This window comes from Pezoporus occidentalis, unplaced genomic scaffold (assembly GCF_034315485.1).
Source record: "Pezoporus occidentalis ecotype Australia unplaced genomic scaffold, CSIRO_AGI_Poc_V1 ctg122, whole genome shotgun sequence".
NCBI classification, from domain to species: Eukaryota; Metazoa; Chordata; class Aves; order Psittaciformes; family Psittacidae; genus Pezoporus; species Pezoporus occidentalis.
In genome coordinates this window covers 2,180,435-2,204,827 of record NW_026913016.1, presented here as the reverse complement: position 1 = coordinate 2,204,827, position 24,393 = coordinate 2,180,435, and the positions used below count along the sequence as shown (strand labels likewise).

Sequence of the window (24,393 nt, the reverse complement as noted above, 5' to 3'; positions counted from 1 at the left end):
CTATAGCTTCTACTAGTTAAAGTTTCTACTGTTTCAACAACTTGGTCACAAAGTTACAATGGAATCCTGCCTTTTTTTCCCCTGGTAGAAGCTGTAGTCCAGACTGAGCTCTAACAGCAAGGTTACAGACATGCTATAAATGTTTGCAATACATGTTTGCTGAGGTTAAGAATAGCCCAAAGATAAGCAGTTGCCTAAACTTGGCAGTTATAAACTGGGACTCTACACAGGCACAAAACATTCTTCTGATGCTCAGACTCATTTGTTCTCAAACACCAACTGTCCTGGCTCCAAAGCCACACAAAAGTTTAATGAGGTGACAATCCCCTGCTGTCACAGAGTTTTGAGAGATTCAGGTCACAGCAAAAAAACCAACCCATGGTTGATTTGACACAACCGGAACTCACTGAAGAGAGTTAGATAATAGGTGCCGGGAGTTGGGTTTTTCCCATCCTCAAGATAAAAATCCCACTCCTTTCCCAACATTAAAAGAGAAGGCTTACTTACACTTGGTATCAGAAAATGCGTGTGTATTTGATATATTTGACTCTTGCGGAGGATTTAAAGAAAACTTCTGATAAACCCATTCTTTCCGAAGGAGTCACTAATCAAACCCATTTCTTTCCCAAAGCTCTCAGAAGCTTGAAACATCTTAAGACAGTCTTACTTTCATATGTATCCATGTTAAAACTAAACTTGAAGGGGCAAGTTAGCAGGGAAAGGAGAGGTGTGGCAATGCATACAACACTGTCCATGGTGATTGAGTAAGCCTGCCTTTCATCAGCAAGAGTGCTACACTGAAGTTACCCCCATTAACAGCACAAAATTTCCCAAGACAATTTGTGGGAAATACCAATTTTGTAAAATCAGCATTATTTGATCTCGCATGCCATCTATACTACATCTTCTGAAGCCACTGTAATCTTATAGTTACTGGAATAGCAATTTAAAGCCATGGCAGCAATTTCCTCAGCCCATAAAACACAGCCATTTTATCTAGAGTGAATCACATACTTTTATTTTACATTCAACTTTAAAAAATAAAGTATACTTAAGGCCTTGTTTCTATCAGTAGAGCACAACACATGCATTATTTCTACTTAAAATTTTATGTAAAAACGCTCATAAACACTCATCTTATACACTAACTTCGGAGTAATTGCACTTGCCTGCTCTGTATTAATTTTTTCACCAGTTAGCTCAACATGTAAGGATCCATTAAGTTCAAATGCTTTCATACTATAAAGCTGCACTGAATCATTTTTCAACTGACTGTAATTAAACAGGACTTTCTCTAGAATTAGTGATCTGTTTCTGAAAGCAGATTATGCAAACTGGACAGATTGTTCACATAAATTAGTCAGACATCAATATTCTTCCCCTTTTTTCATAGTTTCTTATTAGGAAGTACACAGGTCCCCATTAATTTCAAAAGCAAAACCAGTAACGATGGCATTCTGGTGTCTGCAAATACAAGAGGGTTCTATTTGCAATGTAACAGCACTGCTTCACACCAGTATGCAAGACCATTAAATTTCACAACCATTAAGAAAACGGAAGTTCCAGATTAACAAAGGGCAGACACAACAACCTATTTCCTCATGTAATGGACAAAAATTAAAACAATCACAATTTAAACTCAAGCTTGACTTCAGTAACTGTCTGCACACAGAATACTTTTCATTCGTCTCTAAAACAGCTGTGTCTCCAAATTAGCTTTCAATGGCAAGATACTCTAGCTAGTGATGGTTGCTATCACTATAGCATCCACCATAGCACTGTTTCACTGACTGGAAACAGTGTTGATTAAATTGTTAAGCCAAATTAAAGACTTGTTTTTCCTCAGATTGACTCTTGAACACAATATAGTCATAACCAGCAGTACAACCCTCAAATATTAGCTAATAAGAATACCAACAAGAAACATGAGAATTAAAGAAAAAAGCAGTCAGAAAGGCTGAACAATAAATAACATATATAAAAGCACAGGAAAGCATCATCAGCACAACAGTCCATTATGCATGCAATATAAAGAACCTCCAAGATTTGTATTCATTTCTCATCCTAAAGAGCATATAAAAGAGTGAGAATCTCATTCAGTTTCTCTCCCCACATATCATAGGCTACAAGTTTCATGTTTTGTCTTTTTTGAATTACAGTGTCCCCTATTTCCAAGTGAAACCAATGCATTTATTAACTTAAGCAAGAAGGATTTGGGCTTTAAGTCATTTAAGTATTTCAGAAATATAGGTTAGCCTATCTATAATTAGCATTCCTGATGATTTAAACATGGCTTGATGATTACTAAATTCGTCATCTTTAAATAAACACTTCTGACTCAGCATCAGCAGAACAGAGACATTTTCATCAACTAATTTAGCTTAAGACTTCTTGGCAAGCAAGAATAGGAAAGAACCAATAGCTTTTATAAGATCAGGGAAGGCAGGAATAGGCATGCAAGTATGTTAACAAGTAAAAGGGAAAATATTATGAAACTGAATCCAGAATCATCACAGACAATTGTTCCCATACTTCAATGTTTGGCATTTTAAAGTGAGTAATCAGTAAGCAGACACTACATAGACAAAAAAAAAAAAAGTCCATATCTGAGTATTCAGGTAAGGAACCAACCCTTCTTCTACTATGATTAAATACTAACATGCTTTAGAAGTCAAGTCATATCTTGCAGAAGATAACAGAATATAAAATGGAAAACATTTATTTCAGCACTTAGTGGTCAAAGAGGATGAAGCTAATGACTTCTGAATCAAAGATTTAATCCTAAAATGGAGCCCCAGTCTTCAACTGCCAACAATGAGCAGGAGTCATCTCAGCAAGTCACCTGCTAAGCAAGGCAGGAAACAATACAGAAATAAAAAGCACACTGTGTATCCATAGTGGATAAACATACAAAGACTGAAAGGACACGTGCCCACTAAGATCCTCAGCAAACAACAGAAACCCAAATCAGGTATCAGAATTATTTCATCAGTTCATTACTGTCCAGAATTGAGATCTTCCCACTCCAGCTCTCAAAGATCTGACTCATATTCAAACACAAGACCAAGAACTTCACAAGTCCTGTGAAGCACAAAAACCTTGTTTCCAATACACTGGTGTCACAAAAGGCTGACACAATCTGTCTAAACACTCACAAAAAGATTTTTTCAAAGACTCAACTAATCCTTTATACCAGTTTACTGATAATACATACACACTCCAATAATTGCACTAGGACACCAGTCATTTTGCATTATCAAGACTTAAAGTCTGTTTTGTCTACAGACTCCCTGGAAACTTGGTTTACATAACACATTCTTTCCAAAAGGCTCCTCTGCTGAAATTAATCTCTTTCTTCTTCCCCTAAAGATGAGGCACTTCTCTTCTAGTTTCAGAAACTCATTCTGAGTTTTAATCTTAAATTTAGCAGAGGACCTTTCTCCCATCTTCATGAGGCAGGCATTCCACCCTACAGAGTTTAAATGAAATCAGTTCTTTCCAGATTCACTAACTTCCTCAGCTTTTATATATTGCATTGACTTATTTATTCCACATTGCACATTAAGATACCGGGGACCTTTAACTCTCTTTCCTAACATGTTACATCAGTCTTCAGCTACTAAGCTGCATACCATTCCTCAAATAGCACAAGTCATTCAGATTTTTTAGCAGTAAATACACATGAAGCAAACCATTCCTCATTTTCCCCCTACATCAGTTGCTTTAAAATAGATGAGACTTTGAAGTGATGCTGAGTGTCTAATGTGAGCTTCTCCAAAGGCCTGACCATAACTGAAAAATGAAATAAAAAGGTGATACGTGTTATCTGTACTGGGTACGAGAATATAGCTGAATATAAAAGCAACCTATTTACGCAGCGCCTGTGACATTTTGAAACAGCCTTGCAGCAAGGCTCTACAGAGCACAACAGCATCATTTACTCACATGCTTACTGCAAGTAGCTTTCCTCTTCTCCTGTTTTGTTTTCTTTTCTTTTGTCTGGTGGTTCTGTCCTTCAGCCAAATAGGTGGCTGAGAGAACTGACCAAAGCAAAATGCTTTTTTAAAAACTATCACTTGTAGATTAGACAATATTATTATTAAAGAACACTGACTTTTGTTCATGTGAGGGGGGTTTTATGTCATTACAGAGAAACTTGTTACGGGTTTAATACAATTTGCAACCCCCACTAAATCAGAGGACTATCCCAGAAACTGGAGACACTGGGTTGTTCTTTAGGGGACACATGCAGGGAGAAGGCTCCAAGGTCAGTGTTAGGACCTTGAATTTTGCTTAGGTAGTCTGAAAAAAGAAGTGTAACAATAATAAATAAATGACAATACGCTACCAACAGTCTGAAAACCCCATTAGTAGAGGGCTAGCAAGGAAACAATGCTGTCAAACAGTATGCCCACTTAACATTTTATTTTAAACCAAATTGAATATAAATAATTTGGAAGATAAAAAGTTATAAATTGTGCAATCAGACTTCTGAATTTATTCAAGCCACAGCATCTGTAGTTCTTCACATTAAATAGTTCCCCATGACTCCCTTATACTACTTGATTCTTATTCTTTTCATCAGCACAGTATATTTGAAAACTGGATTTACTATCACCCAAAGTAGATCTCCTCATTAAAGCTCAAACTGAACATCTGAGATGATGTTAATAAGGAGAGATTTTTCAAAGAGTCTCAGCATCTTTTCTCAGACCCACCTCCCTTTATTAGTAGCTGCCAAATGCAGCAGCAGTGACACAGCCCTAAGTCCCTGGCCCAAGATCCAGTCCAGTTCTAAGGCTAAGCACATGTTCCCTATAGTCACGCACATAGACACGCAGGCACAGCGTACGCATACATGGCTGGCCACACATGTCAACGCAAACTCAGCACTTCGGTAAATGCAAGCAGCACCAACAGCCTCCCCCTGCTCCTCTCTGATCAGGTAAAAAGTCCATTAGAATATATATGTATGTGCACTGACACAGACAGTATGGATGCCCTGGGCTCACTCTCAGTCTCCCTGGCAGCTGTCCTCAGACTCTCAGTCTCCCCAGCTGCCACACAAGCCCCTATGGTCCCAGTCTGGTTGCTGATAGCCAGAAAACCTTGAAAACATGTAGACACACTCACTCCACAGATCCCTCTATGATCTGGCCTTGGACTCTTAGTCTACCCAGCTGGTCCCCAAGAGCCTCTTGCCTCTGGTTACTTCATGCACAGATACACACACAAATGGGGGCTTGGCCAGGCTCTGGAGTCTCCCAAGCAGTTAGCCCAGACTCCCAATCCCCCCAGTAGCCAGCCCCTCCAGCTGTCTCATGCAGATGTATGCACATTTTGCCAGGACTCCTCTGCCACTCCCAAGTCTCTAAGCAGGCTGGTCCCACTTCATAGCCCCTAATGATCACATATCAACACATGCACCTGCACTTGACACAGCCACATGGGCCCTTGTCACCCATGGTCTGATTCGAGTTGCTGGCACCAAGGCCCCCATAGGCATGCATAGGAGGTAGCCCCTTCCCCCAGAAAGCTATTAGAAACATAGTTTAATAAGGAGACAGGCCAGACTGCATTGATAAGGACAGGGCACGGTCAGACAAACATACTGTTCAGCCACCTGATTACACACAACCAGCTCACTTTATCCCTTTGCCCTTCTGTTTTCCCTACAATTGTTTTTTCCAAAACATCACCCTTTCCCCAACCTTGGTCCCCCCCAGGCATCCCATGCCAAGTTGCATACAATCCCAGAATATTCTTTACTGCGCCTCACAGTGACTCTACTAGCCCAACCTGCAGGCTGACCCAGCAGAGCCTTTCCATTTACTCATCCAGTGCCTGGCCCCAGGTCCCCAGAGACAGACGATCTCCAGTGACAGCCCTGGCAGGAGCCAGGTCAGGGGGCTTGTTTCTGTGATAAGGTTACTCGGGTTCCCCCACATGCTGCTGTGCCTCAGGGCTTTGCTGTGCGTATGGAGACAAGCCTTTTCATCACATAACCTACCGCCCTTCATACTTCCCGGCTGAACATCCAAAGTCAATTCCAAGAGTATTTATCAAAGCCTTGAAAATAACATTTCAAAGTTCAAAGCTAATGTGTTTGGAAAGTCATCATGTTCACCACTTGTTTTAGGTTGTGGTGTTTAAGATTAAAAAACACAAGCACATCATTTATCAGATTTACTTACTCAAGTTGTTGCTCTTAAGTGTCAGGTGCTTGCTCATGTGTAATTCTAATAAAAGTTTTCCAACGGTTATCAGGACACTTAAGTAATACAAAAAACACCACATACCTTGTTGACCATATCGTATTATATTTGCTTTATAAACACTTATGACTGTTAATGTCATTGCTAAGCAACTGGACTATCAACCATACAGTATTTACAAAGCACTGTCTATCAGCAAACAACTGATTTTGAACTCTTTTCGTTCACATTTCATGGAATTACACATCTAACTAACACTGAACAGATTGTTTTAAACTTCTGATAAATTACCCAAACCGTTGTACAAAAAAACTCATCACCATTAGCATCTAAAAGACTAGGAACTACAGAGAGACTGAGGCACGTTTGGGTTGTATGGGACATGATGGGAAAGTTGAAGCTTTAATTATACAGCAGCTCTGTAAGGCAGAGGAAGTAAAACTAAAGACATTATTTGGCATTTCTGAAGTACCATTTTATGCGTAGAAGGTGAGGGAACTCGTCTTTCCTTTCCTAGCTGTTACAGCAACTGCAAAGATGCAAATCTGTTTATGCACAGATGAAAAAGAATTAATCAGAAAATAGAAGAGGAACAGACAAAGAGGAACCAGGGCTATATTTCTTACGTTACAACTGAAAACCTGCCCCTTCCCATTGCCTGCCACATATTACCTTCCCCAGTAAACACAACTGTGTCTTTCTCTACTAACACGTGGGGTGACAGTTCTTTCAGATCTCTGTTTTCTCTGAAAAGCAGAGGTTTATTTTTATTTGAATTAAAACCTCAGTGTTTCCAAATTATTTCATCCCAATGACATAATTTACATTCTGGCAAAACAGCTTCTATTACTGAATAACACTCTAATGCCCCCTTCCCAAGTTTCACTGTTAAATGGTGCATTCCCTTGTGCAAACAATTCCACAAAAATTCATATTCCAAGAGAGCAGTGAGCTTGGCCAGACAAGCTGTGTGAGGGGACATGGCTGGGCAGCAAAGGGCAATCAAAGCAGATTTTCGCAGGGTTTATACAGGGAGCAAGATATTAACGGCTGAATTTCATAGAACCATAGAATGGTTTGGGTTGGAAGGGACCTTAAAGATCATCCAGTTCCAACCCCCTGCAATGGGCAGGGACACCTCACAACAGACCAGGTTGCTCAAAGCCCCATCCAATCCAGCCTTGAACACTGCTAGGAATGTGGCAGGCACAGTTTCTCAGGGCAACCTGTGCCAGTGTCTCACCACCCTTATAGTGAAGAATTTCAGTGCAATCCAACCTGACATAACAAAGAAGTTGTGCTCTCAGCACTGCAATGGTAAACTGAAACCCTGCTGGTCCCCGCTATGGAAAGGTCAAATATACAGCAAGAGTCAGCAGATCACTTTAAATGCCCCATTCTTCCACTCGGAAGCATCATCTCAGTTGAATGGTGAAAGCAGCCATACACTGGCTGAACAGCAGCAGGAGGAACTCGCATATTCCTATTACCGTCAGGTCAAAACACTGGGTCATTTTAGAAGTACTACACAAGAGACATGCTTAAAATAGATAGATGAATGATAGGAATTTGGAATAGTGTGCGAGACTACAAAAATTCTGATTATCAAGTGTGTGGAAGTGAACACTCTACCAGCTAGAGATTAACCCAAATATTAGTTAGGCAGGAGCTTCCGGAAGTCTATGGCACCCACACAGCTATATGCTTAGGTTATACCAGACATTCCCAACATAAACTGCCTTTTTGGTTTGATCCTTCCCTCATCATTACAGATTCCTCACCTGTACAACTACAGGGGAAGCTGTGGCATCACTGTTAGCACGCTGCAGTTCAACACAGACATCAGTGCAAAGAATTACACACAAGTGGATATACAATGGATTTAAGTCATTTTAGTGCAAACACTGACCTGTTAGCATAAGTCTGTGAAGTTTCCAGGACAAAGAACGTATCTTTTCTATGTTGAACATGAGAAGGGAAGTTTCAGTTTGCTTGTAAAGTCAACATTACAAAGGTTGGGGCAGCAGGAGGAAGAAGTGGCCAGGACGATGTCATACCCACCAAGTGGAAGTGGGGAGCCAAACAAAAGAATATTGCTACCCTCTTAAAAAGGAGAAAAAAAAATCTTCCAAGGCAACACTCTTAATTTAAAAGCATATGGCTAACAACAAGTATTAGAAGCAGACAGAGCAAGGCTGGTAAGAAAGGACGCAACTGCCTTCCTCTCCAGCCCTATAACTTTTACTTAACATGCACTGCATTAGTAAAAAACATGTTCCCAGTTGAAGAATTAATTTAAATAATCACTTCCTCAGGGTAAACAGTTTTATGAAACAATACACATTTAATATTTATACAATGACAGTACCTGGCATCATACAGGCCTGAAATCCTCTGTGGATGACTGACTACGTATCAACCCTTGTCTTCACGTTAAAATGTAAAGTGTTCTGGAGACTACATCCCTGAGTTTTTCCAGGGAGAGCTGCGGAATACAGGAGGAAGTGGTACAAGGCAGACAGATCCTTTTAAATACATTGCATATGCTTACTCGGAACAGTCATAGGTTTTAAAATCATATCTAAGAGCCACATTATTTTTCACTATAACAATAAGAGAAAGGAAACACCATCAGTGTCAATGGAGAACTACTCATGTGCTGATATACTGGGATAATTTTAGTATTAGAATATAATAGTGTCCAATTTGCACTGGTTTAATTCCATTAGCAAAGTAACAAGCTGGACCAAATTTAAAACCAAGTCCTGGCACATCCAATTCTGCTAGAATGTGGATACTGCAGTGGTAACAGTATGAAGGCATGCAAAGAAGCCTTTCAAGAAGTTATCTTTAGATACACACAACAGCCATATATGGCCTAAAATTCTCAGAAGGAAATATTACAGAAAGACTTCAGATAATTACATCAATTTCAATCTTGTTGATCAGAGAAACACAAATTTAAAAATTCCCAGCCAAACTGTTACGACTTCATGATTCAGGTTACAGAGGAAATGACTAACTTAATATCACCAAGTGCCTGTTAAACTTATATCAACATTATTTTAATTGTTCTTTGTGCAGATCCTCCTTCCATGTAAAATCACAAGTGCAGTACTTCAGTCAAAGTATAGGTATGACAGAAGGAAAACAAAAGTCTTTATGGCTCAGCAAAGATCATTTCCTATTGTCACACTATCAGTCCTATTTTAAAAGGCAGGCAACAAGACTTCAGGAAATTATGTCAGTAAATTTTGGTTCCTTTATTGTAACTAATCCGTGAACAACAATTTTTATTTGGTCTATGTAACATCAAAATAAGCTCTAGAAAAATGATTGGTAGAAAACAAGAATTCCAGCCTCAGATTTATGTAAGCACAGTTAAAAAGTTAACATCTTACACAGCTTGGTTGTAAGTGATTTCTGTTTGTACAGATACACGACTTACTTCTGCATGTGAAGCACCATCTGCAAGCAATAAACTTCTCTATCTTGTTCTGGCCTCCAGGAATGCGAATAACGGCCTCTCACACAAAAGTTACACAGCTGGAGGGGGTGCCAAGATAAACCTGGCGTACTTCTGTTTATTGTACGAAGTCCCACACAATTGTTAAGAGTTCCCATGAATAGCCTCTCCTGGAAGCCTACATCTTGCTTCTCCCTGCACATGTCCCAAACTACACCAGCTATTCTGACATGCCGTTACAAACAGGTTTAGTACAACCCAACAGCTGTTAATATGCCCTAGGAACAGAGCCCCTAGACCTCCTAATGAGGTGTCAGAACAGACCCTAACAGCACTCTACTAAGGACTACTTAACACAGTGTATGGAAAAAAAGCAGTGACCTATGCGCTGTCATCTTCAAAGCAACAGTGATGTCAAATACGCATGTTTTAAAGACAGAAGGTACCCCATAATTTGCAAGACAAATGCAACAGGCAACTATACCAGAAATACCGACGTACTCTTCAGGGGCACATCAGCTCACACAGCATGAATCGAGACGAAGATTCCTCAAAGATAAGATACCATGAGCTGGTAACAGAGCAAGATAGCACCTGTCTGTTCATAACGACAATGCGCCTGAAAATTCAGGAGCCACCTCCCAGAGAGGCCACAATGCACCAACAGTTCCTCTGCTAATGCCATAGAGATTCCTTATGACTTCCCCACAAATGCAAAATTAAAGCGGTCTTAATGAATCCTCTTGAGTTCTTAGAAGATATTTTTGTGAAAAATCTTTTTATAGATGGCACCTCAAAACAGAAGTCTGTGGTTGATACTCTGGTAAATACAACATAAAAGTAGGAGAGCAACCTCAGCATTCAAATCAGCTATTAAAGCAAAAAGATTTAAACAGGGCTTTTTTTTTTTTTCTTCCAGTGGGACCTTTGGTCTTGATGCTGCTATGGTCATGACTGAGAAATGCTCAAGTCCACCATATTTGAGTATAGACAGTACTGAAAAATGAAGTTGCAGGTCATGTTATTTCATTACCATTTCTAGAGGACACAATTGCTCACCTTCCTCAAGCTCTATCCCACTTTATTACATGTTTCACCAAGATAGCACTCAGGTACTAAGCCATAGGAGTGGCAAAGCCACCCCTTGATAAGTATATCTAGTGCTGTTTTATGACACAAGGAAATCCCTTCTGAAAAAAAAAAAAAAAACACATTCACAAATACTTGTCCTGCACCATGCTTGCACACTCTTCATATTAATTTACAACCTCCATCTTTAGGTTAGTAAAATACCTGCTCTTCATCACTGTAATAGCTACCATGAGCAGATCAGCACCTATTTCTTTAAACTTCAGTTCTTCATCACTGTAATAGTTACCACAAGCAGATCAGCACCTTATTTCTTTAAACTTCACACTTGAAGATTGAGAAGTAAAACCACCAAACACCACAAATATTTTAAAAATCTGTGCTGGTTACATAAGCCATCTCTTGTTACTCAAAAGGCAAATCAGCGACCACTAAAAACCGTGTTAATACTTCACTTAAACATGAAAGAATTAACTGACTTAACGCCTTATTAATCAGTCTGAGCTCTGCATTTAAACCTACTGCCCTTACAGGCCAAGAACATTCAGGTCAAGTCAAAAAAGCAGCCTACAGCCTGGCAAAAAAATAGATGTCAAAAAAAAAAAAAAAAAAGCTTCCTACAGCCCTATCTAGTGACAGAGGAGCACCACTGACTGGTCACTGCTCCTCATGGGGCCAAAACCATGCAATTACACATTAGTGCAAAATCATCAATAACTAGATAAATGTAGAATAATATTGTTTTGGAAGGCTGGGGACAGGTTATTTTAATGCTTTTATCTATTTAATTATTAGGTGCTGGGTTTGATGGACTTCCAAGTCAAAAGGAAGAAATTCAGGTTTTCAGATGCTGGCTTTGATGGAATTAAACCAAGATATTCAAGTTTTGAGTCCTCAAGGCTGTTTGCAAAAGTGATATTCTGCACCAACACACTATTTCTATCTATAGAAATACACAGACCTATCTATATATGTATTTCTACAGATATAAACATATATTTCACTTCCACAAAAAAAATAGACCTGATACTCCAACAGGCTCTTACAGGCTGTGGGAGTTTGGAGTTCATACAAAATCATGCTTTTAACTTACAGAACACTTAAAAGATACCAAGAGTAATTAAAGGCTTTGAAGCTGTAGAAAATAATATCCTCTCTCACTGAATGCCCTCACTTCAAAAACAGTCATCTGCATCATTAACCCGACCTCCTTACAACCAGAGGAACAGCCTTCCCTGGAATCCTCACAGAACTTGTTATCTTGGTCTGCTTTTTGCAGGCAATCACGTTAGTTGCTTTAGTCTGAGCTTATTTTGGGTTTAGCTTTCATTTTAAAGGTCAGTATGAGCGTCTATGGCCACAAAGCAGCTCTTTAAGACATCAGAATATATAACTTTATTTTTTCACTCTTCAATATAGATGTCATGTAATACACAGCACCAGCTCCAAAATTATTCTTCTGTGTAAAAAAAACACAAAATAGTGCTATTTCACAACAGATCCCTTTGTAACCCAACATACACATATTTGTGTATATACATGGAAACCCCCCTACAGATAACACAGGTTGGAAAGATACTATTTTGATTTCTCCTACAGACAAAAGCATAAAATTTTATATAAAAAATATATATATTTAGTTCCGTTACCTGTAAGAACGCTTAAGTTTTGCAAGACGCTAACACAAACTCACAGCTGAAGTTGTCACTAACAGCACAGTAGAGGAGAAAAAAAACCCAGCATAAAAACTTCTAAACCAATAATCTTTCTGCTACCTTTACAGGAGGAAAAGCACTACTACAAACCCAGCCAAAACAACAAAAAAGTCAGTACGTTAAGAACAGGAACTAGGCAACAGGGGCAGAGTATTTATTAAAAGCAGGCCTTCACTAGCAAAGCCTCACAGGACTCACAAGTATGAATTACTCCTTTTTAAAACAGCTCAAATCTGTGGGGTAAAAACAACCCCAACTCAAAACAGGGCAGAATCCCCAGTCTTTGAAGGTAATTATTTTTGTGTCATGTTAAAAATAAACACTGTATCATCTATTATATTGTACTTTATATTATAGGTACGAAATCTCTGCCTTAGTGGGGTTTTTGTCTTAAAATCCTTGCATGACCACCTCTGCTTAAGTTGGAAGTTTGAGGGAATAATTTCCAGCTTCGGGTGCAAATGAGGAAATTCAAGTCCATCTGGGGTGTAGATAAAAACCTTAAAAATGCCTCGAAACCCAAGCTAATTAATGTTTGTGCTGAAATACCATCCATGGGTCTCATTCAATAAGCAAAGTCCCCTTCTTAGCATCAAGAGAAAAAGGGGAGGAAAATGCATCCTGCATTATTTCATACAGACTAAGATGAAGTTTAGATTTGATGGTTGAGGTAGAAACAGCATTCATAGCACATTACAGTCACTATAATTCTAGATTAAAAGGTAAATTCCTGTATTTTAACACAGGTCAAGGCTTCTGTAAGTTTCAATATTAGTATATTTAATAAATCAGATTATAGATCACTTTAACCTAGAAAATTCATTGCTTTCATCTAACCTGCAAGGATTCTGTGAAGGCTGGGGGGAGTTTGCTAAGTAAATAAACTGTCTTCATTGCACCACAAATTAAAGGCGCGACATAGGAGTGAAGAAGGGGGAGAGAAATATGGGAGCCTGACACTTTTATTGCACTTGCTTTTAGCTGGAGCAGAAAAAAAGTTCCTTCAGGCAACAAGAACACCTGCCTTGCAGAAAGCCAGTCACCACATGATTTACTCCAGAGCAATCCACAAAAAAGTGCTCCAAGAAGTTTCCCAGGAATAACTGAGTACCACATGCCAATCAAACTGGTGAGACCATTCACTGAATCAAGGCTTTACACAGCATGGTTCTCAAATAGCTCCCATCTCTAATCCTGCACTCTGCACAAACAAACAGATATGAACAGCTAGTCAAGTCATAGTACCTTGCATATACTTCAGTATTTACATAAAGGCAGAAAGGAGTCTCTCTATAAAATGCACTGAATCACGGAGTAGCCAGATTTTGAAACAGTAGGTGCTCCAAGAAGGACACAAAACAGATGGTAGATCCGGGTGACGCAACATGGCAATATAAACCATTCACCACTGAAGTGTAAAGGCAAGTGAAGATCTGAGATTTCTCTCATCCATCCATACATGGTGTTAAAGCCCTTAGAAAAAGTTGTAAGGAACAGGCAAATAGCCCAGCCCTTTGATCATTATTAGGCTGTCACCAAGACTACAATTTTTAAGTCTTTTAAGGAGGCAGAAAATTCATCCAAAATAGTAACTTAGGTTCAACTACAAACAGGAATTTGGGTGTTAAGATTACCTGAAGAGACAAGCAAAATGCCCTGCAGCTTTCAAAGCACTGTCACATTAGAAGCACTGGGTTGACTGCTGTATTTGAGCCTTCCAAATAATACGTATTTTTTGAGAGCAATATGAGGAGTGATACAGGGACAAAAGTTTCCTTGATTTTTTTCTTACTCTCTGAACAAGCCTGGTATTACTGTTTCTCTTTCTCATTTGCAAAAACTGCTTTATTCAAAAAACAGTTTTGAGCTAGTTAAAAAAAAAATTACAGAGACCTGACTAATGTACTCCTTTAACAGGAATATATGGGAAAAGTGTCCAAAGCAACCAACTAAAAATCATTAACATTTTGCATTAACAGAAAGTAACAGATACTTAAAAGATTTATTACCCACAATGAAAAACAAAAACGTCAAAAAAGAAATCACTTCTTGGAACACTCCTCAGCATAATACGTAACAGAAGAAAGCATTATTGTTCCCTAAAATACTCAAAATAATTTAATCATTTCATCAGCTGCTTTGTAAATACCGTTTTAAAAACATCAGAGATCAGTTAAGCAACGTATGAAAAACATGAGTTGCATTCTAGGATACTGTAGAGGTAAAACTGAGAAGAGATTACCACTTGAAAAGCTAAGAAGTTTATTACAGCACATTCTCATATTTACAACTACTCTTAATTTATTAGGAAAGAAGTTCTGTCCGTAAACGTCCCTGTTCTGATGCCCTTATCAATTTTTTAACCCATTTCTAATTTCAACTAGATCCAGCAGGTTACAGCTTCCAAAGATACACAATCTCTTAAAAAATACTAACGGACAAGTACCAGGAGCCCTTCTAACTCCTACTTTTCCCTTAAAAAAATCTGCAGCATTAACTCAACCATATTAGACACCGTTAGGTGCTAAACATAGCCAGTAACCAAGGCACAAAGCAGCTTCAAATCAGTGCTTATACTTTATTAGACACCAGAAAACCTAACTGCTCCAGCTTACAGATCTATTGGAGTACAGACTTTACTGGTGGCATTGCTAATTGGGGTGGGAGGGAAATGAAGCTTAACTGCTACAAGTGATTTTCTGTCAAGTCTAACTGCCTGTTAAGGAAGAATATTAGCTGGCTGCTTGTTAACTACAGGTCCAGAGCTGTTCCGGTATCCAGCTCAACCACAATTTCTCTGTAGTCCGGAAGCCATGCAGGAGCATCCCATTTGTACACCGCAATTGTGCTGAAGTCAGCTGTTCATTTACATGTTGCCACCCGATTTCATCGCTCCATTGCTTATACACTCCTCACAGATTTCACAAATTAATTTTTCATGCTGTCTCCCCTAATGCAGAGTGCTACCAGAGATCAGGAAGAGTGTTTTAGAGTATTTCACATTTCACCATTCTGAAAAGTTCTAAAACACACGCCAGCAAGAGCCGTCTGAAAATTCCCCTGGAACACTTGCATGACAGGGATACTTTCCCAAGTCACAGCTTACATGTGTTCAAGGTAATTTCCAACATTTTCCAGAGATTCATGTTTCACATTCACATGCTACTACTTAGGCTCCACATTAAGCAGTATTTCCTAGCCTTCCATAATACCCTCCCCTCACTCATAAATGTCCAGATATACAACTGTAGGACAACATAACAAATGAGAACAGAATTAAAGTTCTACCTTAAGGAGCTGAGATTGCCCAATTTTATGCCTTAACCTTCCCCTAGCTATCAGGAATGAAGCTCTGGACAAATAGGTAAAAACCTTTTACATGTCAGTAATTTCTGCAAAGCGACTTTGGTAGTCCAGTCTTTCCATTCTTCCTGCAGCTCCATGCAAAGAGTACAGAGCAATGTATTTCACCTTGTCCTTTTAACAAAGGTTTCCTACCACAAGCACAAAAGTTTTGCAAGCTCATGATGCCTAGGAGTTAAACCAATTTTAACCAAAGTAATAAAGAGTACATAAACTGAAGAATACACCATCATATTTTTACTAGTATTAAGACTATGAAAATACCTCCTCTTCAAACTACAGCTTCTCTGAAGCACTGTGTGAAAAGTCTTTTCATTTTTCACCAAAAAAGCTGAAATCAAAGCGTGAGAAAGGTAATTTCCCAAATGCCATACCAGTAATTCAAAAGATTATGTAAAGTGATACTAAGATCTAAAGAATGCTTCTCTTGATTAGCAGTTTACATTTGCTGGCAATCTCTGCATTATTATTATCACACTTTTAACGTGGGCTCCAAAAGAGGTAATTCCACTTGATGAATAAACCTCAGTTCCAAGTCAGCACAAAACTAAATTTGGGGGAGAACAAACAAACAAAAAAAACCTATCCAAATCGCATTTCAATCTTCAACAGTCAATTTTGCTCACAAATATATTTATGATCATAAACATCTTGTTATTTGTTCAAATGCTATTTACTTCACAACTGCTATCTTTATCTGAACTCAGCAAGAGGGGGTCACATACCTCTTTCAAGGCTGAAATTGCTGAAGTAGCTACTAAGAAGAAAACTACTCAAGTCACATGCACCTCTGCAATCTCTTACAGCCATCCACCAGGACAAATAAAATTCTTTTGCACCATAAAATTAATACTCATTTGTGAAAGATTTCTTCACTTACTGTCCCGTAACAGAAGCCTAAACCCCACAGATTTTCCTGACCTCCATAAAGCAAGAAACATCAGTTTCTAGCAAGGAGAAAGAAAAGGAAAGCCACCCATGTGCAAGAGTGGATCAAGGAAACTAAACAATACAAGACTGTATTCATAAAATCACAGAAGGGTTTGGGTTGGAAGAGACCTTAAAGCTCATCTAGTTCCAACCCCCCTGCCATAAGCAGGGACATCTTCCACTAGACCAGGTTGCTCCAAGTCCCATCCAGTCTGGCCTCTAACACTGCCAGGGATTGGGCAGCCACAGCTTCTCTGGGCAAAACAGTATTAGAACAATAATTTTATAGTCTTAAAAAAAAAAAAGTGATCAAGAAGTGTCACTGTCATCAGTAAATGCCATTTAGAGAAAACTCAGTTTAAGCAGCAAAACCCAACAATTCCTGAAACATCAACTCACCTCATGCTGCTGACAATCAACTTATGGACCTGGCTCAGGAGTTGGCACCAATTCTTCATAAAGTCCATGCAAGAAATTAAACTGGAACATGTGTTACCATTGCTTTCAAAAGAATGCCTTTTTCCAGTTTTCAATTAAAACTGCTTTTCTAAACTAACACCTAAAATCCCATTCATTCTTTCAGGGATCAATAATAGAGGTCTGGCAAACCGAGGCAGTAGTCTTTCTCCAATCAAACACAAAATAAAACAAACAAACCCCCCCCCCCCCCAAAAAAAAAAAAAAGAAGAAGAAAAAGAGCTGGAAAAGGCTTTTTGTCAGTGCTACCTGGTTAAATCCCAATGCCCTGCAAACAGGACTGGAGAAATGAAATCCAGCTTACAACACACCACTGCTGATGGAACCAGTCTGATTTTCAGAAGTTGACGGAAAACTGTTACCCGTCTTCCTCACTGTAAAAGCAAGGGACTGTAAACACCCCAGAACCTATGCTTTTTGTTCTCATTTCTCATTTACAAAATCAACATTGTTTTCTGGTTTACAAAAGGGACACATTTTTTGATCTATCTCCCTCCCTTAAACTGTTCTAAACTAGCAAAGCATCTCTCACAAGCGACAGATTTAGCTCTGCCTGAAGAACAACTTTAGCAAGATTTTCCCCCAGATTCCTGATCAGAATACCTCCTCATTCTCAAGGCATCCCATAACAGAGAAAGAGTTGCAACATAAGCCACAGAGGGTGGACAGAAGGTGGAAAGAAGACAGCAAGTCTTTCAGGTTAAACAAGATAGCTCTTCTGGGACAGGAAAAAGGGAGCTGTCAACAGCCAGGATTTTACTGCCTCGCTATGAAACAATTTGGAGGAGCTGGCATCTGGTCAAGAAGATGTAAAGGATTACATGAAGTAAGTTAGGTAGCTCAAATGCTCAAGGAATCTTAAAAGGAACAGAAAGAGGAAAAAAATTAACGCTGTCTGTTTTATGAAATTCTGTTAGTACTGGGGATTAAAAACCTCTAAAATCATTGTGTTTCCTGGCATTCTGGAGTCAGTCAGAAAAGTCACTCAATATTCATACAATTACGTTAAGTACAATATAAACAAGAAGAAAATGGTTTCAGATATCTTTATTTTTTAATAACACAAAGGCAGGAGCTATTGCTCTAAAGACGTATCAAGAACCCAGGATTCCAGCTGCAGAACTACGAGCATGACAGTAACACACTAACACAATGGTAATAGACAAGAAGTATCAAAATACTGACTGTAGAACATCAACAAGCTTTCTGGCTTGTTTGGGGTTCTTTTCCTTATTGTGATGTGGGGGTTAAAGTCATTTTAGCAACTGAGACAATAACATTAGAAACAGTTCTCAGTGCTCCTATTAAGTATTTGTTGGTCTTAAATTACCTTATTCTACAGCACAAAATGATCAACAGCTCTGGCTGAGGCAAGTACACCTTTTAAGGAAGGCAAAAAAAGATACCAGACTTTCAATAGGGGAGAAATTAGAAAAACAGGTATTTTCAACTAAAAGCACTGCTGGCACAGATCTCTCCCACAGACAGCAGTATTTATTTCCGAGACTCGCGTATCTCCAGCTTCTAACTTCTAGGTTACTCATGTTCAGCACACAATCCATGCCTATACCTGTAACAACTACTCAGTTTTAAGGTCATCACAAACATGTTTCTACATACTAAAAAAAAGTATTGAATTTGATACATTAAAGTGATTTCTCTTTAAACTTCAAAGTTCACAAGTGTTACTGTGGTTGCATAGTTTAACACATACATCCGTCAGTTTTCTAAAAATACCAGGTTATAAATTTAGCATTTTACTCGATAACCACAGAAGCATCAAGACAAAGAAGTTGGATATTCACAGGGAATAAAAATAGGGTATTAAAAAGCCATCCAACAGACCCCAAATTTTAAAAAGTCCAGTGAAAATGGCTCACTACATAAGTATGTACTTAAACAGCACCATCTGAACAATTATTTTTAGAATGTACTAAGACTGCAATGCATTCCCGCACAGTAAGAAGTCACAACTGCCATGAAGCAGTAGCCTCAGGGCTATGTTAAGACTGCTCAACAATTTAAATAGGCTGGTGCATTTAATGAGAGATCTAGGCATTAGTTAAAAAACAATGTTTTGTGGTAACTGATTTAGGAAATTAATTGGATTCAAGCACAAGCATCTGACTAGTTTACTCCAACTGCCAGAAGCAGAAAACACGAAAACAAAAGTGCACTTTACCTACTACCAGTGGGCTCAGGTCAACCTCCTGCCATGTCTTCCCACACTCAGCTTCAGAACAAAGCTTTCCCCTTTCCTAATCTGAACATTAGAAGTCAATCCTATTCTTCAAAACTAATTTCCTATGGCAAAAAGAGCAAAAAGTACACAGGCATGTGTGTGTGTGTTGCTCACTACTGCCAAACATAAGGTTTTTATTTAAGATCTTGCAAGACCGTTTGAGTACAGAATCCCTTAGAGGAGGGAAATTAAAAGCTTTCTGCTTTCTAACAAATAACTTTTCACTCTTAAAGCAAAATCTAAGTTTTTCCCTCTTTCACAGCTCTCAACACTTTCAACATACCTTCTCTTGACACAAACCCACAGGAAACCTCAGAAGATGCAGTACTTCCCATATTGCCCATTATGTCATTTTTGGCTCACTTGTTTTTAAGTAAACTTGGAGAGTTTGAGGCCTAATTAAATACCATTTTCACAAGAAGCTTTTTATTTTTTATAATAATTTAAATGGACTATAAGCAGAAAAGGCTTTACAGACACAACACTGAACCACAGGAGAACCCTGTTTCACAGATCCATAGCGCATCTCCTATGTAGCAGACAGCATGCTCTGACCGCATTAGACCTGTACACTCTTAAACTTGGATTTATTGACTGGATCTTCAGATAGGAAGATGCCAGGTTTAGGTTTTATAAAAGACATCTTTATGACATGGTAACAGAAGGACCGTGGAAGGGCAAACAAATCTCTTAAGGAATGATGCATTGGAAGTAATTTTCTGCCTAGGCCTCCATTTCTAGGGCGGCTCTGTGTGATGGAAAAAGGAGTCATTTCTTTCCCAATCCCATTTTTGTCAGAAGATCCTGCTTAAGGAAGGCCAAGATCCAAACCCAGTCATCTTCCAGCAACATAAATGGCTCTCAAGATCTTCTGCTGAAGGCTTGTGATGCAGTATAAAGGTTAGAAGGTGTCCTGAAGCAATTTGGAGGGAATGAAGAGGGAGAGAAGAGTCACAAGATGCACCAAAGTAATAATGCATGTAACATAGTTCCAAATGACTTCAATTCAGCATGAAAGGGGAACTGGCAAAATGTCGTTAGAATCTCACTGCCAGTTTTCAAGTGATACCTTTTGCTAAAAATCAAAAGGAAATTTAGAATAAACTTCCTGTACCAGCAATGACACAGCTGGAGAAAGAAAGCTCTGACTGCAGGCTACCAATGTTTGCAAGGAAGAGGCTGTTGCTCTGCACAGCAATGAAGCAAGAAAGGCAGAATTTACCTGAGCTGATTCTACTGATTCCCCTTCTCTGAGGGGGATTGGGCCAGAGGGATTGCTGATCATGTGGGTTAGCAGCACATCCCCTTTAATCAGGGTGTTTCAGTCTATTCATATGGACAAAGAAACAGGACTTAACCCACCAGCCACAGGCTCCACTGAAGCAAGAACATATTTAACATGTTTAGAACTGGGGAACTTTTGCAGTGCTGGGAATCAAGTTGGATTTCAAACCCATTTGGCAGCCTCCACCTTTTTGCACATTCAAACCTAGCACTGGTGTGAAGAGACAGGGAGGAGATGAAACCTGTGTGGCTAAGGGCCATGTACAACCACTGGCCTTACCTTGGCCCCAGCCACCATTTTCTGCTCTTGACTTTGTTTCCTGTCTAGAAAAGGGCCAAAGATGTCATTAGTCCTTCAAAGAACTGAAGTACAAATATGACCCACAGACAGGAAGCTTATACAGAGGCATAAAAAGCATTCTTTCCATGTGCTCAGGATATGTTTTTCTCCTCTCTCTCCCCCACGTTTTCTCATTAAACTGCTCATACTCTTTCCCTCTCTCAGCCTAGAGAAGTGGAAGACAACATAAACAGGAAAAAAAAGCATAGAGAAACAGCGTAAAGTCCATCCTTCACACCTGAGTGGATGGTGGTTCAAAGGGGCCCTACCTACCTGCAACCCTGTTGTTTGCTTCAAGAACTCTGTTTGCCCAAGGAAAAAGAGACGAGCAAATCCTGGAAGCAGATCCTTCCCCAAAGGAAGTTTCTTTCTGAGTCTGCAACCTGGAGCTTTTGCTTGAGACTCAGTCCTCTGAGTGGATTCTTTCTTCAAACTCTCACACTGGTTCTTTACTTTTGTGGGCAGCTGGAAAAAGAATGAAGCCGTAGGCTGAGGCAGGGACTCCATACTTCCAGGATAGGGAGGCAGAAAGACTGGAGGGGAAGGAAAAGTGCTAGTTGGTAACTTCTTGAATAGTGATCTGTATTCCCTCATTTCCTGCCACACAGAGACACACACATAGTCACTGCAATAGGGGAGGATGACAAGAGATGAGTACTAGACATGCAGTTGTTTCATGCTTTGATGCCAAAAAAAACAAACAACAAAGTGTTGAGCTGTGAACTTTCAAGACTTTTAAGACATCTACCAATAGATGAGAGCAATCATTAAGATGTTTTGTCCAGAAAGTTCTCTGTTTGTTACAAGTAGATGTAGGTGGGGAGGGGAATTAAGTGCTCATTTCTTTAAAAAAAAAAAAAATTTCAAATCTCTCCTCTGTTCACTTCCTCTCAAGTGAATTAAAAATGGCATCTATTGGAATGCAGTGAACTTCTCCCCATAATCTCCTTAAGAAGAAATGATCATACTTACCTGAATGTTTCCCTTACCAATGACTTCCTAATCCCACCCCCAACTCTTCTGTAAAGGCCTTACTCCAATTTCAGGTCTTCTACTCTAGTCAAAAAATCAGATTGATTAAACACCAACAGCAGTTTAATGCTCTTGTGACAACTCTGACCTAACCTAGGCACATTATCATTGCTGTGGAAGTTAAGAACCTACCCAAGTTCCTGGATCAAGTTTCTGGAATATTCCTCATTTTTCTAGATCATCCTAGTAGTTAATTGTCATTACCTGAACAATGAAAATATAATGCCCAAGAGCTGAAATTTTCTTCACAGATCCCAAAAGCTGATAGATTCATGTGAAATTTTATCAGTAGCATAGAGCCAACATGCAACAAAAAAGAGCTACAAGTCACTGGACCCAAAACACAATTATACGCATAGCCTCTCATGTATGTGTTTACTTATTATTACCTATTACAATACCTTATGCACAACAGCAGCAGTGGCCAGTGTTTGCATGTAGGGTAGCTGTTGAGGTGTATGCATCATATGAGGCACTATCATTTTGCCTTCATTGCTCTGAAGACACCAGTTAGAGTATGATCCAGTAGTTAACCAAAAAGGTATGTTCCTCATTATGCAATTTCACTCAATTCATTTAGGGGCAATTTTGATGGGGTTTCTTCATCCTCTCCTTTAGAGCACACACCTAAACAATACAGTCTTGGGTATCTTGCATGTCCTTTAATTACCAGCATTTGCCTCCTCAAAAACAACTTTCCTTCCTTGTGGTTCAAATAATAAAAGGAGACATTTGGGAGGAAAAAAGCTAGATTGTCATTAAAACCACAGCAATAATAGTTTTCTTTAAACTATTCTTTCTTTTAAACTATTTCTTTCTTTTTAATTTCTGCTGTCAGAGTAGTAGGTAGGAAAACTTCCTTTTTTTTTTCCCCAAACAGGTGATAGAAAAAGCCTTCAAGGACAGAACCTGATATCCCACAGTAATTAAAACAGAAAAATCAGCAAGTTTCTTCCAAAGAAACTGCTTGGGCATGCAGAAATATATTCCGCTTCTTGGTTCCTCTGGGGACACTGCGTATGGTGACAGTGCTTCAATCTAAGGTAAGAAGTTTTGCTCTAAATAGCAAGATTTTATAGAAATAAGATTATTTGTCTTAATGGAATTCCATGACTTTTCAACAACATGAGACCTTTCAATTTGACGAAACACTGCCTTTTGGATTCAGATCAACTTTCAACAGTTAAAGAAAGGTCTAAGAGTCAGGTTCTGTCTCCTCACCCCACATGCATGTTTTTGTGAAGGAAGATCTTCCTGTTTGGAGAATTAACTGACCAACACACATTTAAATGTACCTGGCCAACAGCTGTCTCCAGCATGATGTTTTATATTCCCCTTTTCTAGTAATGTAGGGGATAAAAGATAAAAAGAGAAAATATAATAAACAGAACATGTTCAAGGTAAATTTCTACTGCTCTGTACTTGGTGGCTAAGGAACTATCATAAAGTGAGAGTATAATTAAAAGCACATTTCATCTTAACATTCCATGTGAATGGAGGATTCTTTTTATCAAATAACTTGCAATATCTTGAATCTCATGGACTAACATTTGTTACTTACAATTCATAACTACAATGCCATATACAGCATTATAGGCTTCATTTCAGGTATTATGTTGAAGCCTACAGATACTGCTAACACTTCCAGTCAATATTCTTTTCCAGCTCAAAACAAAGTATCTGAGGTATCTGAGCAAAACAACCCCCCCAGATGAAGCAGCATGATCCAGGACCATGATCTATAATAGCAAAGGCTGCCTTTGAGAAATCCTCTTTTACCAGGCAAAGATAAGATCCTGTTCACTGGAAAAAGTATCCAGATCACCTACTGAAGTCTCTGGGGTGTAGATGAGAGGTTATTTGGTCTTATTCCTTCCATGTAGCAGTTCAGTAGAACAGACAAAGATCCAATGTCAAATTGCAAGGAAAAAAAAATAAAATCATAATGTCTTTGTCTATTGTCGTTTTCCTCATGGAAATAGCTGAACAACAAAACAGTTTCTGGAAGATCAATCTGAAACATCCTGTTAGGAATAACGTGGTTTTAAATTCCTTCCCTTACGTCAAGATCATAGCATCGCTCCTTTTTCAAGAGAGAACCCTTTACTTCTAATTTTTATCCTTTCATACATCTTTCTTCCCTTAAAAAGAGTTGTTTTGAACTCTGAAGAAAGAGGTTGGTAATTTTTGTGTTTTAACTATCAAAAATACTAGCCTGATTCCTACATAGAGATGTATTT

General features: G+C 38.9%; 1 protein-coding gene across 9 annotated transcripts in view; it reads right to left on the bottom strand.

Moving 5' to 3' along the window:
- TSC22D1 (TSC22 domain family member 1) overlaps positions 1 to 24,393 on the bottom strand; it is a 95,968-nt gene that overhangs the window by 34,871 nt on the left and 36,704 nt on the right. For 2 of the 9 annotated variants that reach the window (XR_009962529.1, XR_009962532.1), the window contains 3 exons: positions 22,555 to 22,780; positions 21,395 to 21,586; positions 18,288 to 20,410 (listed from right to left, as the gene is read on the bottom strand). The exons of 3 other annotated variants lie outside the window; for them this stretch is intronic. Coding sequence is in view for 1 of the 6 variants with exons in the window: in XM_062607388.1 (XP_062463372.1) it covers positions 24,010 to 24,025 (16 nt within the window). In the remaining 5 variants the exon portion in view is untranslated. Of the gene's footprint in view, positions 1 to 18,287; positions 20,411 to 21,394; positions 21,655 to 22,554; positions 22,781 to 23,994; positions 24,026 to 24,393 lie in introns of those variants that run through there. 4 more of the 9 variants (XR_009962530.1, XR_009962531.1, XR_009962528.1 and 1 more) reach the window with 4 other exon arrangements.